This window comes from Sarcophilus harrisii, chromosome 3, assembly GCF_902635505.1.
Source record: "Sarcophilus harrisii chromosome 3, mSarHar1.11, whole genome shotgun sequence".
NCBI lineage: Eukaryota > Metazoa > Chordata > Mammalia > Dasyuromorphia > Dasyuridae > Sarcophilus > Sarcophilus harrisii.
In genome coordinates, this window is record NC_045428.1 from 238,097,930 (window position 1) to 238,115,798 (window position 17,869).

Genomic DNA, 17,869 nt, shown 5'->3' on the forward strand with positions numbered 1-17,869 from the left:
TTCTTTTTGAAGATTTTTTTTGTCCTTACTGTTCAGTGTTTTCTTCTATTTTTTTGTATTTCTAGCTCTCCTTGTCATTTTCTGGAATTCTGCATTCATTTCAGTGCATCTTTTTCTTTTTCTATACCTTTCACTTTCTGTCTTTTCTTAACTACTTGTCATCAGACAGCTAATTTTGCTTTTTTATTTTGGAATGTTTTTTGTTGCTACTTCCTGTACAGTGTTGCAAACCTCTGTTCATAATTTTTTAGGCACTTATCTACCATATCTAATACTTTAAATTGATTCATCACTTTCTCCTTCCTATTCATAAGGGATGTTTGTTATTTAGGTCATGCCTGTAATGGTCTGATGGGTTTTCTCTTCAATTTATGTCTGAATTTTGTGAGAAGCAGCTCATGATCTGAGCCAGTCAGTTCCAGTTCTTGTTTTAACTGGTTGCTTAGAGCTTCTCCAGGATGTTGATATTGACCATTTGGTGATGCCCACCTGTAGTCACCTTTTGAGTTGTTGAAAAAGTGTTTGCTATGACCAGTGAGTTACTGTTAGTATCTGTCCTCTTTCATTTTATACTCCACGACCCAACTTGCCTTTGATGCTAATTTCCTTTTGATTTCCTACTTTAGTATTCCAGTCATCTGTGATGAATGTGATATGTTCTTTTTTTGGTATTCTCGAAGATGTAGTTCTACATAGAACTGATCAACTTAGGCTTCTTTGGCATCAGTGATTGGAGAATAGATAGAATTCTGTCTAGTCCTATGATGTACTCCTATGATGCTGAATGGATTACCTTGGATTCTAACATGTCTTTCTGTCATTTTTGAGATTACTCCCCCAGTAAATGGTTATTCCGTTTTTCCTAAGGGATTTTTGCCCACAGTACTATATGTAATGATCACCTGAATTAAATTTAACCATTTCAGTTCACTGACAAACACAAATGTACTTTCATGAGAAAAAGTATCTTTAAATATCTGTAACTCATAAAAGCAATCACACCATTTTAGAATTTTGAGGTTTTTCTACATCGTTCTCTAAGGGATTTGAGTGATAGGAAATAATAGGATTCAGAGCTATGATTTCAGTGTTATGGGGAATTCTAGGATGAAAAAATTTCATCGGCACCATCTTCTGAAATTGACACCAAATTCTGAGATTTGCCTAGAGCACTGAAAGGTTGTGATTTTTTTCCCAGTCAGCCAGTGTGTCCAGTTGGATTTGAACCCAGTTTACTATATTCATACTAGTTCTCATTTTATAAATGTGAATTTAAAAAAACAAAAAAACTTTTGTGAATGACAAACCACAATTTTCAGAGGACTCAAAAGAAAAGCACATTACTAGCCACATTCAGCCACTGTTACATTGCTGTTACAGTAGGTCTTCTATTGATCCCATAAATGAATAAATGAACCATGAACAATAAATCTCAGAAAGTTACTTGAAAACACTGCTTTGACTTATGAGGTCAAATCCAAGATCAACAAAGATTTGGGGGCCTCGGGGTGGGGGGGAAGGGAGAGAATTCTTCCCCCAAATATAACATTCATTTTCACACCGTTGTAAAGTTGTGGATATGAAGCAGTTTGTGACATTTCAACTTCTGAACTTAAGTAATCATGATAGAAGTGAGATTGATTTTGTCATAATATATACTAGTATTTTACAAATGTCTGAAACCATCATCTTATACACTGATTTTTTTAAGTTTAACTGACATGCTGCTACAAGATGACAACCTAAGGATTTTAAATTTTTTTTAGAAAACTTGACAATTAAAATATGGAGGTCACATTATAGCACCTGTTGATTTTTCTCCTTTTTTTGATCTTTGCTTTTAAAAAGCTTTTTAAAATTTAATTAGTTTTTTTAAAAACTTAACTACAAAGAAGTTTTAAAGATTAAAAAACTGAATTAGTTGATATTTTTAGTATCTCTCAACTTTAGTATCTCCAAAAACATACTGTTGATTTTCACTGACAAATCTATGAGGGTCTTTTCCCCTCTACCAGCAAAAGGAGTTAGAATAGAAAAGTAAAGAAGTTGTGAAAGTTGCTTATTATTTTTAAATCTAAATTTCAATTTAAAATCATATTTTTTGTTGTTGTTCAGTTGGTTCAGTCATGTCTGACTTTGTAACCCCATTTGGGGTTTTCTTGGCAAAGACACTGATGTCATTTCCTTCTTCGGTTCATTATACAGATGAGGAAACTGAGACAGTTAAGTGGCATGCTCAGGTCACACAGCTAATACATGTCTGAGAAAAAAATCTGAACCCAGGAACAGTATTCTTCTTAACTTCAAGCCTGGCATTTTATCCACTGCTGTTTCAAAATTATATTATCATAATTGGAACTATTTTTAGTTTAATAATATTCTGAAACCCTTATCAAATGCCTTATTTGATATGTCCCCACATATGTATTTGGAATCCAAACAATACTAAGTCTGTTAGCATGCTACAATTAAATAATACTGCCATGTACACATAAATTCTGCAATTTATTTTCAAATTTATTTTTAATATGCAAATTAAAATAAACTGAGTTTTTTACATTGTAAATTTGCCAATATTTTATGCCAAAGAAAAGCTTCCAAATGCTTTACAAAACAATACAGAGGCAGGTAAACCTGATTTCAGGATCATCATAAAAAACAAATGGAATCTTCTGGTTGATCCTATTCAGAAATAATGGTCATATGAAAATGGTTTTCTTCAGCATTTAAAATGTTTTATGGGTGTGATAGAGCAACTTTAGTATTCTCTGAATGAAACAATCTCTTTCTCAGAAAAATGTTTCCCGGCACAGTGGACAAGTAGATTTGTTGCTGGATGTAAACCATTTGTACTGCAAAAAATAAACATTAAAAAACATTAAAGACAACAAAATATTCAAGTTACTTTTTTTCTAAGCCAAAAATCAAGATGATAATAATAATAATAAAGATCTGCTCTACATTACTGAGACAGAGTGTATCATGTATTCAGGACTTACAAATATGCAGGGCCTATCATTTTGATCTGTCTCTAATATAAAACTTCCTAAGTGAAAATAAGTAACAAAAGAACTATTTATGACTCTCTATTAACTAAATTTAAGAAATCTGAGATAAAGAAGGCAGCTAGTTGATGTAATGGATAGAGCATTAGCACCACCAGTCAGGAGGACCTGAGTTCAAATCTGGATCACTTAAGCCCAATTGCCTTACCACCACCACCCCCCTAAAAAAAAGAAAGAAAGAAATCTGACATAATACTGGTAAAATTATCATATCCCTTACATCAATTACAAATCAATGACTCGTAATTCTTGAACTTTTTTTTCCCAGTCTTACCAAACAGGCTGAATGGAATTTTTTTTTGCATGTTCTGCAAGCTTTCTTGGGAAGAGAATAGTTAAAACCATGAATGACTGAGAAACAGATCATGCAGTCTTCAACACCCTCAAAACGTTTGTCCACATTATTTTTCCATAATGCCAAGCCTTCCATAATACTTCCATTCTAGCAAGGAAGAAAAAAATATAATATCAATATGCATGCCATGTTACTGGTGTTATTTTTCAAATTACACTTTGTAAACTAAAAGTTTGTTAAAGAATGTGCTTAACTAACTTTTTTTTAACTGTTTGCTTTGTGGCTTCCCACTTTTGGGGAGCCAGATGAATTCTCTCCATCAAAAAGTTGCTCTGATTTAATCTGAAAAACTAATAGACATAGTTGAAACTCACCTGATGAGTGAGGTATGTGCTTAACTGCAGCATCCAATTACGCCACTGCTGAACAGCCACTCCAACTCTTTTTCCACTTTCCACTGTTATTGAGCCCAGTGGATAATTTAAAGGAAGCTGAATGATAAGTTCAATGAATATGTCATCAACTGAATAGGTAGCAATAACTTCTCTTGTAGTAGAGCGAGCTTTTACCTGGAAGAAAAAGCAGCAATCTTAAAATCATTATTCCCATGTCTATTGTAAGCAAGTATCTTAAGAAAAATCAATACATATGGGAATATATAAGTAAATCATAGTGTTAAATGTACTTATACTTATAAATGTCATTCTTTAATGATAGACTCCAAAGTCAAAGACACACTATCAAAAAAGCATGTTATATATATATATAAATTATCATATAATTTTGTAACTTTATATGATGCTGTATCCAAGGCAACCATGCCAAGTGCTAGGGAACATACAAAATTATATAGTTTCTTTCCTTTTAAAGATATAACAAGTCTAATAGAAAGTATGTATTATAAAGGAAAAGGAGATACCTAGACAACATAAGATATTTGATAAGAGACTTTTCATTTTGAAGCAATAAAAAAAGCTATGCCTTGAGGAAAGGAATTATTAATAGATGGAACTGTGGAGCTGATAATGTCTGGGTAAGAAGCACAGAAATATAGGGCATTAAACAAATCCTTTGCAAATCATACTCAATTTATTTTATGAATGACACTGATTGTTCAGGACAATCAACATTATCTTCTATTTACGATAAACTCACAAACAATCCTTTCATTTTAAAAACAAAAATATTCACAAAAGTTCATTCAACTTAATTATTTTGAAAACTATAATTATAGTTATAGCCAGCATTCTAAAAACTTTATGAGAAATTAAAAGATACTAACCGTCATGCCATTAAATAGCTGTGTACTTGTTTGCACAGAAGATATTTCTTGAAAAGAAAGCATATTACTCACATACTTGCTTGTAAATTTATCTACAACATTGAAAACACGCTTCTCGCAGCTATTCCACCAAAGTCTAACCATAGCTGGCAAATCTTTTAATGTGATTTGATAGACAGAACAAGCCAAGTGGGGAATCTGAGATGAGAGGGTTGCTGTCTCTAGGGGAGAAAAAGTTTTAATTATTTATCTACATATCCACACATCTTGAAAAATAAAGTTTTATTCATCAGCAACAACACTGCCAAAAACAAGGAAGTCCTAGAGCAGGGGTCCTCAAACTTTTAAAATAGGGGGCCAGTTCACTGTCCCTCAGACTGTTGGAGGGCCGGACTATAGTAAAAACAAAAACTTTGTTTTTGTGGGCCTTTAAATAAAGAAACTTCATAGCCCTGGGTGAGGGGGATAAACGTCCTCAGCTGCTGCATCTGGCCCGCCGTAGTGTGAGGACCCCTATCCTAAAGACTTGCTTCTTTTTTTACTTTTGCCAGTTCTACCTTCTTTAAGACACCTGGTTTGACTGCTACACCCCCTACTCCTAGTTCACCATTTTGATGGTAGATTTAATGCCAACATCTATCTGATTGACTTAATGTTAGCCCACTGAAGCTCAGAACTCCCAACCTCAAAAGATTTTTAAGCATTAGCTTTCCTTGGACATGGGGATTTTAGGTATGCAACACAATATCTAGCTCTTACCCAGTAAAATGCTGCAAAGGTTTATTAGCATGCTAAAGAATTCAGAATTAGTCAAATTCAATGACCATCCCAACCCCAAGTTCTGTATAGAACCAGAAAAATAATTGGAGAGAAGACATTTTGGAATATCTTAAGTCAGTTTTCTCTTAGCAACTATGATTTCTCTTGCCTTTAGGCTGAAAACAGCCTAAAGAAAAAGCTGTTTTCCCTGGAACAAACGTTTTAATTTCAAATCTGAAACTAGTTTCATAAAATAGAGAATAAAAACAATATGCTTTACTGACCTCTGACATGTAAATGGAGCTCTTCTGTAAAGAATGTTTTCGTCTCCTTATTCGGGACCTCACCAGCTAGTCCCATAGTGGGTACTTCTGGCATAAGCCTGAACAGGTGATAGAGCAGCTTATTCAGACTCTTTGTTCTTCTAAGGTACAATGAATAAAGGGCACGAAGCTGATAGAAACAAAATTATTTGTTAGTAATTCCAGATTAAACTACAATGAAAAAATACAAAAACAGATAAAGAAAGGTATGCAATAACAGTGTGGGGAAGGGAGGCTCAGAATAGGTGGCTCTGAATCCCACCTCCAACACTATCTGTGTGTAACAGCTAAGTCTCTTGACCTCCATGAACTGTAATCTTCTCATCTGCAAAATGAGAGGCCTGGGCCCAATGTGAAGTCTTTTCCAGCTCTAGATCTATGATCTTATGAAATAAGTCAGAAAATGAGATTAAAAACTCCTAAACTAAGAAATACTTACTATTTAAATTATATTCCTGACTTCTTCAAAATTATTTTGATAACTTCATTCTTCTATTTAAAAACCCCATGATAGCTTTCACTTGCCTTTTGCATCAAATATCATTTAACCCTGCATTTTAATTATACATTGCCTCCTCATTTACTCAAGCAGTGCAATGAAATAGGGTGCTGAATGTAGAAGGCAAGAACTCTGGAAAGGTGTACTTAAATCTAGGACAGCAGGGTATTTATAGTTAAGTACCTACTCAATGTGAGATAATGGTTCTCTAAGCACATACTCAATGTAATGAGGTAATCTAGTTGGTAATATGGTGACGTAATGTTCTACAATTGCACATGCTCGGTGTGATGTAGTAACATAATAGTACTGGAGTATTTAAAAGAAGTTTCAGACACAGAAGACTTTCTCTCTCAGCCATAGCTCTCGGCCACACCTCTCAGCCACAGACACAAGAGAAGACATCAGATTCCAGACACCATCTTTGACCAGCCATGTGGCAGCTTTCCCGCCTTCTTCATTTCTCCACTAAGACCAAGGACTTGGGCTGATCCCAAGGTCCTCCAGAGAGCTTGACATTACAGCTGAACACTGAGTTATGGACAGCCCAATACTCTTGAGTGTGGCAGAACAAGATTAAAATACAACTGGGAAATATTTAATAACATAAAAATGCAAAAGAACCTAAATTATGTGGTTTTCTAAGTCAATATGCAGCCTGCAAAAGATCCTTTAGGTTTGTGGCCCTGTTTCTATTTGTGTTTAAAATCATTCTGGTGGGAAACTAGAATATCACACTCTACACAATTAGAAAAAGGAATATGATTTGTCTATCAATCCATGAGAAAGGGAGATGAAGTATGAATGAGTATGAGAAAGGATGAGTATGAAAGTGTGAGTGTGTGTGTTTGCAAAGTGCTTTATATTTCATAAATGTGAATTCTTATTTAACTATTTTAAGAAACAATTTCTGTTCCTTCCAATCCACATTAGTCTTTTTGAAAATAGAAAAAGAGAGAAAGGAAAAGAATAGAGTAGAAAAAAAAAAAACTTGGCTTTACAATTCATTAAAAAATAAGTTTTTCTTCAGAGTTTCAGACTCAGAGAGAATGAGGAAAATCTGAATTCAAGTTCTACTGATAACAAATATTGGTTGAATCATCCTGTGCAAGTCATCTTTCCTCTCCATGCCTCAGAGATAACTATCTAAGAATAGGGGCTAAGGTAGTTTGGGAGTGGAGGCTCCCTGCAACAATGAAATTATGGGTCAAGTCCAAAAACCAAATACATGAAAACAAATTAAAACAACAACAAAACTACTACACATTATCTATTAACGTTCTGGACAACTTTTTTCAACTACAATCACATGCACGAAACTTGATAAATTAAAATCTTAATAACAATGGAGTAAATAATTTGAAGAGCTGCTTAAATAAGATGAAAGATATAATTTTTTTGTGAAAACGAAAAACTGAAATCAAAGGAGGTATCTACAGACTGAAGAAAATGGATCAACAAACTATAGTATAATAATGTAATGGAATATTATCATAGAATAAAAAATAATGAACACAAGGAACTCAAAATTCATGGATGATTTCTATGAAAAGTTATAGAATGAAACACAGGAAAACAATATTCACAATAGATCACAATGGTGTATAAGAAAACCACCCTAAAAAAATTAATTTTTAGATTAAATACAGTGGTCAGTCTTGGCTTCAGAAAACTAGTAATAAAACATACATCTGTCCTCTTAATACAGAGTTGGAAAACTGGTGTTCAGAGTCTAGTATATGATGTCTATCAAGGCATCTGTTATTCTATTTTAAAATTAGCAAAGAGTAATTCAGTCCAGTCAGATGAACTAGGATAGGGAACCACTGAGCATGACCACATCCATTCTGAAGAAAGGGGACTGAAAACCATTTGGAGTGGATACGTTCCCTCCAGAAGCTAGTAGACTACAGTTAGTCAAAAGCAAATTTCACAGAAATATGAAGAATAGATTAGAGGAAGTTTAACTACACTAGATCCAAAGTTAAAAAAAAAATTAGGAAAGGTGAAAAACCACTTTCATCTTAAGTGGGATATAAAGAATAAAAAGGAAGAGAATTAATGATTTTGGACATACCTGAGATGTAGCTGCTTTGAAAAAAGTAAGAATTAATTTCCAGGTGAGGAGGTACCCTAAAACATAGCAGAACTCCTCACTCAATGGCTGAATAACTGCAAACTCTCCAACAGGGTAACACTCCAGAATATTTTCTAGTAAATCTTCCAAGATGCCAAGGACAGTCATCAAAGCTGCAGGTGGTGACCTAGGAATTAATGATAAATTACAGACTATAGAATATTTTCTAAAATTTAAATCTTTCTATAGAACCAACTTACTGCCAAATCTGCCAATATTTAAATGCTTCAGATATCTTGGCGCTAACTTTTTTAAATTACATTTTTTAACTCAAGACACAACAAGGTAATATTGCAAACTGAAGGGCAATTAGCATAAGTCTGGCTACTAGTTAATTCCAAACCAAAATATTTTATCAACTTACTAAGATTATTTCCTTTTTTACTACATGGAGATTTGAAAGAAGGGAAAATGATAGTCAACACTTATTAAGCCCTTAAAATAGTGCAAACAAAACATTTTCTTTTATAATGGCTATTAGTCCTGCATTAGAGTAATAATTATCACATGAAAAATAATATTTCAGTTATTTAAGGATTCATGATATGGTTAATATGTATTCCTCTACTCACATAGATCACAATTCCTCTATGATTTGATGAATAGAAGGTGCTACAGTCAAAAAAAAAAAAAAAAAACCATCATTCTGCAAGCAACTTGTTGATAACTTTTCCAAAACTTAGGTTTGGCTGGCCCTCAGATGACAGACATAAAAACTTTAACTAAGCCTAAACACAAAGCATTTCTAGCTTATCCAGAAAGGCCAAAGAATGTAGCCCATTGACACAGGCTTAGAAAACCCAGAAATTCCACATCAAGATGAGAAATGGAAAAAAAAATTAGCTAATTTTTAGCACTGAGCTAATAATTGGAAACTCTCAGATTTAACATTCACCAAAATTAAGAAAGCTTCACATTTTATTTCTCCCCAAGATCAAAGCTGGCCAATTTACTAGCACTGTTTTTCTCACTGTGAGAGGAATGGATGACATATATTTTGTGCTACTCTTGGCTCCCAACTTCTTTAGTTTGGAAAAACGCTGAAATGCTGAGCTGAAAAAATTCCCAATATCCAATGATAGTTCTTTAAATTTACTGCTTCCTCCACTATCCTATATTAAGTATGCTGTGCCTTCCTACCACAAACATAGAACTTTCAAGGTTCTAGAAATTATTTCTTTCTCTACTTTTTTTTCTTCAGGGGTTGGGATGAGGGGGTGGAAAGAGAGGGTCAGGGTAGTGTAAGGAGGGTAAAAAAAGGACTGACTGTGAACACATTATTAAAGAAACAAATACCATTCCTACAAAAGAAATACAAAACCAAATTTCTCAGGTAATTAAATTGAATTCAATTTAACATGCATATTAAAGATCTATTATGCATAACACATATAGTATTCAAAAATGATACAGCCTATTTAAGTAATTTATCTCCTCTTCTATTAATCTGGGAAATTTATATTTTTGTAAATATTCATCCATTTCAGTTAGATTGTCAGATTTGGTGCTATACAGTTGGGCAAAATAGCTCCTAATTATTGTTTTAATTTCTTTTTCATTGGTAGTAAGCATTTTTTATGCTGGTGATTTGGTTTTTTTATTTCCTTTTTCTGATCAAATTAACCAAATCTTAGTTTTATTTATTAGTTGAATAGTTTTCTTATTTTCTATTTTATTAATCTCTCCTTTGAGTTTCAGAATTTCTAATTTGAGATTTAGTTGGAGATTTTTAATTTGTTCTTTTTCTAGCTTTTTCAGTTGCATGCTTAATTCACTGATCTCCCCTTTCTCTATCCTATTTCATGTAGCTATTTAGATGTAAAATTTCCCCTAAGAACTAACTTGGCTGCATCCCATAGGTTTTGGCATGTTGTCTCATTATTGCCATTTTCATGAATGAAATTATGGGTTATCTCTGTGATGTGTTGTTTTACTCACTCATTCTTTAGAATTACATAATTTAATTTCCAATTGATTTTTAGTCTATCTTTCCCTGGCCCTTTATTGAATATAATTTGTGGTCTGAAAAGGAAGCATTTACTATTTCTGCCTTTCTCCATTTGATTGTGAGGTTTTTATGCACTAATACATCGTCAATTTTTGTGTAGGTGCCATGTGCTGAGGGAAAAAAAAAAGGTCCATTCCTTTCTGTCCCTATTCAATTATCTCCAAAGGTCTATCATATCTAAGTTTTCTAGGATTCTATTAACCTCTCTAATTTTTTTGTTTATTTGGTGGTTAAATTTACCTGTGACTATGAGAGGGGAAGAATGAGGTTCCACTTTTGCTGCCCATTTCTTCCTATAATTGGCTTAAAATCTTTTCTAGGAATCTGCCTGCTCTACCATTTGGTACATACACATTTAGTATCGTTACTACTTCATTATTTATGGGACCCTTTATCAAGATGTACTTTCCTTCTTTATCTCTGGTTAATAAGAACTGTTTTTACTTTTGTTTAATCTGAGATCAGAATTGGTATCCCTGCTTTTTTTACTTCAGTTGAAACATAACAAATTCTGTTCCAGCCTTTTACCTTTATTCTTTATGTCTCTCTTTGTCAAATGTGTTTCTTTAAAAAAACATATTGTAGGGATTCTGGTTTTTATATACTCTATTTGCTTCCATTTTATAGGAGAATTTATCCTATTCACATTCATAGTTATGATTACCAGCTCTGTATTTCCCTCCATCCTATTTTATCCCCAATATGTATTTTTGTTCTCTTTCTATGCTACCCTGTCATGTGTTTTATTTAAATAGTCCCATTTTAGAAAAAGAAATTGAACGAGTCATTAATAAACTCCCTAAGAAAAAGTCTCCAGAGCCAGATGGACGCACAAGTGAATTCCACCAAACATTTAAAGAACAATTAATTCCAATACAGATAAAGAAAGAAAATTACAGACCAATCTCCCTAATGAATATTGATGCAAAAACTTTAAATATTAGCAAAGAGATTACAGCAATTTGTCAGCAAGATAATACACTATGACCAAGTGGGATTTGCACCAGGAATGCAGGGCTGGTTCAAAATCAGGAAAACTATCACCATAACTGACCATAGTGAACCCAACAGAAATCATATAATAATCCCAATAAACTCAGAAAAAATGATACAGCCTGTCTTGAAAGAGTCTACATTCCACAGGAGGCATACACAACATATCTATGTTAGAGATCAAATTGCATTTAACTGTTATTTAAAGCCCATTCTTTTTGATTCACATGCAAAAAAACTGAAGACATGACATGTAAAAGAAGTTTCTATACAACGAATCTGAGGAAATAAGCTCTGCCTCTACCCTTAAAATAGTGCTTGGCAAGATGACAGGAAAAGATAATGACAAATGTTGGAGGGGATGTGGGAAAATTGGGACACTGATGCATTGTTGGTGGAGTTGTGAACGGATCCAACCATTCTGCAGAGCAATTCAGAACTATGCTCAAAAAGTTATCAAACTGTATATACCCTTTGATCCAGTAGTTTACTACTGGGCTTATATACCAAAGATATTAAAGAAGGGAAAGGGACCTATATGTGCAAAAATGTTTGTGGCAGCCCTTTTTGTAGAAATTGGAAAGTGAATGGATGCCCATCAATTGGAGAATGGCTGCAAAAATTATGGTATATGAATATTATGGAATATTATTTTTCTGTAAGAAATGACCAGCAGAATGAATACAGAGAGACTTGGAGAGACTTACATGAACTGATGCTAAATGAAACAAGCAGAACTATACACTTCAACAACAATACTATATGAGGATCAATTATGATGGAAGTGGCTATCTTCGGCAATAAAAGGATCCAATTCAGTTCTAAGTGATCAGTGATGAACAGAACCAGCTACACCCAGAGAAAGAACACTGGGAAATTAGTGTGGACTACTTGCATCTTTGTTTTTATTCTTTCTAAATCAGATTTTTGTTGTGCAACAAGAGAACTGTATAACTATGTACACATATACTGTATTTAAGATATACTTTAACATGTTTAACATGTATGGAACTACCTGCCATTTAGGGGAGAGGGTGGAGGGAAGGAAGGGAAGTTGGAACACAAGTGTTTGCAAGGGTCAGTGTTGAAAAATTACCCATCCATATATTCTGTCAATAAAAAGCTATAATAAAAATAAATAAATAAAAATAAAATAGTGCTTGGCACATAAATATACATTTAATCCCTTTTTCTTTCATTGTCTTTGAAGTCTTTTAATATGGAGTGTCAGGGTATATAACTAAGCAGAAGCTTAGGTGGCTAAATGTTTAGAGCCTTGAACCTTTCAGTAAGAGAGACCTGAATTCAAAGTAAATTTCAGACACTAACTGTGTAAACTAGGTAAGTGACTTCACTTCTGTTTGCATATGTTTCAACATTTGTATAATGGGATAATTAATATAAAGCATCTATCTTGTAGGGTTGCTATGACAATCAAATCAGATAATATTTGTAAAGTACTTAACACACAATAGATTCTGCATAAATGATTATTCCCTCTCTTCTTATTACATATGAAGTTGTTTGAGATGATGTTAGAAAGAAAAAATAAATCTGCCACTGAATCCCTGCGTGACATAGGGCAATTCATTCAACTTCCAAGCTCCGTTTCTTCATCTCTAAAATTTGGGTTGTTGAGTCCCTCTCATTATTCAATCTTCAAAAGTCCCTTCTGTCTAGGTTCCTACTACTATCTAGTACTTTTAATATTCATTAAAAAACATGATTGGTATGAGTCCTTATTTTACATATGGAGTTGAAAGAGGTTTCAAAGAAAGTCCATATAAGCAAAAGAATATCATATAAGCAAAATAATATCAGACTAAGATCCAAGCTAGCTATATGATTGGGGGTTAAATCTATTTACTTCTCTGGCCCTCAGTTTCTTCATCTGTAAAATGAGGTGATTGGATCAGATAAGCTTTCTTCAACTCTTATCATTCTATAATTCTAAGGATGTTGGGACCTATCACATATCCAAAAATATACATAATGATCTTTAATATATATTTACTACTGATCAAATTAATATTCTTTGTTGCAAAAGAATAAAAAGGAAGTTATTTCATTTGAAGTTGACACTATTATTTAAGAAAAAAGGAATAAATATATATTTACAGAATACCAACTATTTGCTGTACATTCTTGGGGATATAAAATAAAATATAAGACACAGGAAACAATATGCCTGTCTTTGATGAAACTATAATTTAGTTTGGGAGAAAAATTTTCTGGACGAAAAAAGAAATTTAGAAAACAATAGTTTACAAATCAATTATTAAACTGTGGTATAAAAATTAAATTTTAAATAATTCTTAAAATTTGAAATAGTCAAAGAAAAATTCTTAGAAGAGTTGTATTTGTGGCTTGAATTTGAATAGGCAGAGAAGAAAGAGAGCATACTGCATTAAGAAAACAATAGAAACAAAGATAGAGAGTAAAAAATGAAAAATACACATGAGTTTTGCATCCAGCATATGAAGTAGACTGACTTCATTCAAGAAGAAAATTTGTATTGTGGAAGAGTAAAATATCAAGCTATAATATCAGAGAGAGGTTTAGACTAAGTATGGCAGGAAAAAAAGAGTGATATTATAAGTTCAGTAGAAAATTTTCCTTCTTTGTTATTATTCCCACTACTAGTAGGCTACCTTATATCCTCATAATTAAACTACTACAATTAAAATCTGACATTTTCAGTTTCACTCCCCATTTCCCTCTCCCTACCCTCAATTTTTATCCTGAAAATCATTTCTAAAGTACTACTATAATCAATGTCATACTTTTATCCAAAAATTTTCAATGAATCCAATGAACCTTACAAAGTAAGATGAAAGAAAAACAGTGTACAGGAGAGCTAAAGACTGAAGTAAAACAGCAACAAACAATTTGGATTCCACTACTGGCTCCACTAACTAGCTGTGTGGATGCCTCTGGGTAAGTCACAAGCTTTATATTCTTGATTTCCACATCTCTAAAATGAGAAATCTGGACTAGAGACTTCATTAATTCTCTTAAGTTCTCTGGCAATGCAACAACTTTGCCAGGCTTTTGAGGTGCTCAATTTCTACTTCTCTCGGGAGTGTTTTCTTTTCCTACTCATGTACCTGAGGTGTACAATAGACACAGGACTGGCTCTGGAATCAAAGAACAAGGGTTCAAATCTCACCTTTGGCATTTACTGAGCGACCTTGGACAATCCCTTAAGCTCTCTGAGACTAAGATTCCTCATCTGTAAAATGAGAGGATTATACAAACAAGATGGTCTCTGAAGTCCCCATCTGGTCCTTTATCCATAATTCTATGATACTATTGCTTACTCCTCTAAATTCTCAGAAGAGTTACTTTCTAATTCACTTGTCAATTTTTTGAACTTTTATCCAAATATTTAATCATTATGACTTTTTATGTTCATATCTTACAATATTCTAAGCTTCTTGAGGAGCAGGGAACAGTCCCTTACTTATATTAAACTATGTCTTCAGTATCAATGCCTTGCAAATAGTTAAATCCTTAATTAATCTGTTCATTTTATGTAAGTAATTTACAATTAATAATGCTAGCCAAGAGAATGTGGCATAGTAGATCAAGAACTGGCTTTGGCTTCAGGAAAACTTGGGAGTCAATTTCCATCTTGGCACATATTAGCTATGTTGACCCTGGGCAGTCACAGAAACTCAGTTACTCTGATAACTGCTGAAGATGATAGTTAGAAGGTAGCCTATCTCTATCGTTGAAGAGGAGCTCCTCTGTGAAGAACCCAGATTTATATGCACTTAAAAAATTGCATGTCTAAAACAACAAAATCTTTTTTTTGTTTTTATTTCTTTCTCGTATTTACTCCCCCCTCCCCTCTTTTTTTAAATAGCTTTTTATATACAAAACATATGTATGGGTAATTTTTCAACATTGACCCTTGCAAAAACTTCTGTTCCAACTTTTCCCCTCCTTCCCTCCACCCCTTCTCCTAGATGCAGATAGTCCCATACATGTTAAATATGTTAAAGTATGTGTTAAATACAATATATGTATACATATTTATAGTGATCTTGTTGTACAAGATCAGATTTTGAAAGAAGATAAAAATAACTTGAGAAGAAAAAAAACAAAAATGCAAGCAAACAATAACAGAAAGACTGGAAATGCTATGTAGTGGTCCATACTCATTTCCCAGTGTTCTTTCTCTGGTGTGTAGCTAGTTCTGTTCATTACAGAGCAACTGGAACTGATTTGGATCCTCTCATTATTGAAGAGAGCCACGTCCATCAGAATTGATCATCATGTAGTACTGACAACAACGAAATCTAACCAAATTTCTCTAATAAATTTCTGCTAACTTAAGGAGCAAAATCCCAAAACCAATGTTAAGAATCATGAGTCACAAACTCTAGGTAACAAAACCTTAAAAATTATACCAATACGATCTACTTGTAAAATATAAAGAATAACTTATTGAATGGGAATTTTAAAAGTAAGTAAAGATATTAAAAGGATTCAAATACAATTAAAATTTTAAAATTATCTCACAAGACAGGTTCTTCTTCTTCATCAACGTATGATTTAACATCATCATCATCAAACCTTGGCAATTCAGGCATCAGCCTAAGGAATAAAAGAAACATAACTTAATTTTTTTTTTCTTCTACAATATGCTCAATGATCTAAATGAACTTTTAATTATTGTATTAAAACATCAAACTTAAATAATCTATAGGGACAAATTTTATAAACTGTGTAAATGTATGTAATATAGCTTAAGATACCATAAAACCAGAACTTGTATGAAGTGATTTACAATGAAAAAAGCCAAATAATATAATGTTCACAATGAATATAGCAAATAAATGCAAATAAGGTCAACACTGAGAGGCAACAACAAAACTTTGTTTTTTAATTTTGCTATTAAAGCTAAACATCCCTTTCTTCCACCTGGCATATCCTTTTCTATCAACAATATTTTGGAAATTTATTTTTCAAAGTAGCTCACTTGCATTTTGTTAGAAAGGATCTGCTATGTTAAAACAAAATATAGTAGTATATTTTAAAATTTTAAAAATTTTACTACATATTAATTCCATGTTAATTATCTATTTGTCTATATTTAACATTACATAAATTTGCTTTTCAAATAATTTGCTTGGAAAATGTTTCTTTTTTAAGAAATATTAAATAATAACAAAAAAAAGAAATTGTATGCTTCTAAGTAAGCCTTTGATTCTAAAGTCAAATGAGTGGGAAGAACTAGATGAACTCTTAAGGGTCCTTCCAATCCTATAATTCTATGATTAATTTTATAAATAATTCCATGACTACAAAAGCAGAAGCAACTAAGTGGTGCAGTAGATAAGACTGTGGGATCTGAAGTCAGGAAAACTATATCAAAATGGGCTTCAGACACTTAGTAGTTGTGTGATTGGGAAAGTCACTTAAAAACAGCCTGCCTCAATTTATTTATAAAATAGGAATAATAATTGCCCCTACTTCCCAGGATTGTTGTGAGGATAAAATAAAGCACTTGAAGCACCACATAAATTCTACCTATTATAAACATAAAATTCCTTAATAATTTAAACACTTAAAATTCACCTAATAAAAATACAAATTTAGTTTTCTAAGAATAGAAAGTAACTTTTAAAATGAACTATTTTATAGAAATTAGCATTGTATTAGAAATATAGCACTTCTTCCACTTAACATATGCTTCATAAATTTATTGCATGGTTTTCTTTATACCACATAAATTTAAATTCTCTAAATTTTTACTAAACAAAATCTGTTATCAACCTTTTTTAATGAAAAAAAAATACATAATTTTCAAAGGTTTAAATCTAAACAAAATCCAACAATAACCAACATATTATTTGAATTCTTACTTGTATAATACATGATAAACTGCAATTTGCACAGGTCTAGCTCTGAAATGAAGTAATGGGGCTAGTGTATTTAATAAAGTCTGAAGCCGTTCTGGAAGGTTGGTCTTTTGGTCAGGTGTTAATCTAATGGCAAGATTATGATTGAGCAGTTGATCCTTTGATATGTATGTTAATGTTTCGCCCAAAGGTATCAGCACTGAATTCTGAAAAGATGTTTCAGATGTATCTTTGTTTTCCTCTAAAAAAGAAAGACAAAAGCAAAACAAAAAGATCCCAGGAGGTAGTTACTCCAATTAATACTTGAGAAAATCAATAGACAGCTGTGAAATACAAAATAATAAATAAATGAAATATAAAAGGAGCTATTTTGTTATCCATTGCATTTGTTACCAAATGCAATATTATGGCATTCAATTGTGTTTCTATGCTACTGATTTTTTTTTTAAATGTCCCATATTCAATTAAGATATTTTAATTAAGACTTTAATTTTGCAATAGCTTTTTAGCCAAAAGAAATATTCTGATCTAACAGCCCCCTTTCACATATATTTGTGGATATTCATACATATGCACATACATTTATTTTACTCCAATTCATATATTTTTTCTATTCATGAGTGGAGGTAAGTTTTTTT

The 17,869-nt window shown here is 32.6% G+C and overlaps 1 protein-coding gene across 3 annotated transcripts in view; it reads right to left on the reverse strand.

Moving 5' to 3' along the window:
• Positions 1-2,496: 2,496 nt before the first annotated feature.
• LTN1 (listerin E3 ubiquitin protein ligase 1) overlaps positions 2,497-17,869 on the reverse strand; it is an 82,403-nt gene continuing 67,030 nt past the window's right edge. For all 3 annotated transcript variants that reach the window (XM_012544345.2, XM_031959250.1, XM_031959249.1), the window contains exons 23-30: positions 17,235-17,472; positions 15,889-15,963; positions 8,301-8,487; positions 5,686-5,854; positions 4,643-4,863; positions 3,735-3,929; positions 3,340-3,507; positions 2,497-2,852 (exon numbers count right to left, since the gene is read on the reverse strand). In XM_012544345.2, the coding sequence (XP_012399799.1) occupies positions 2,790-2,852; positions 3,340-3,507; positions 3,735-3,929; positions 4,643-4,863; positions 5,686-5,854; positions 8,301-8,487; positions 15,889-15,963; positions 17,235-17,472 (1,316 nt within the window). In that variant the 3' untranslated portion in view covers positions 2,497-2,789. The remainder of the gene's footprint in view (positions 2,853-3,339; positions 3,508-3,734; positions 3,930-4,642; positions 4,864-5,685; positions 5,855-8,300; positions 8,488-15,888; positions 15,964-17,234; positions 17,473-17,869) is intronic.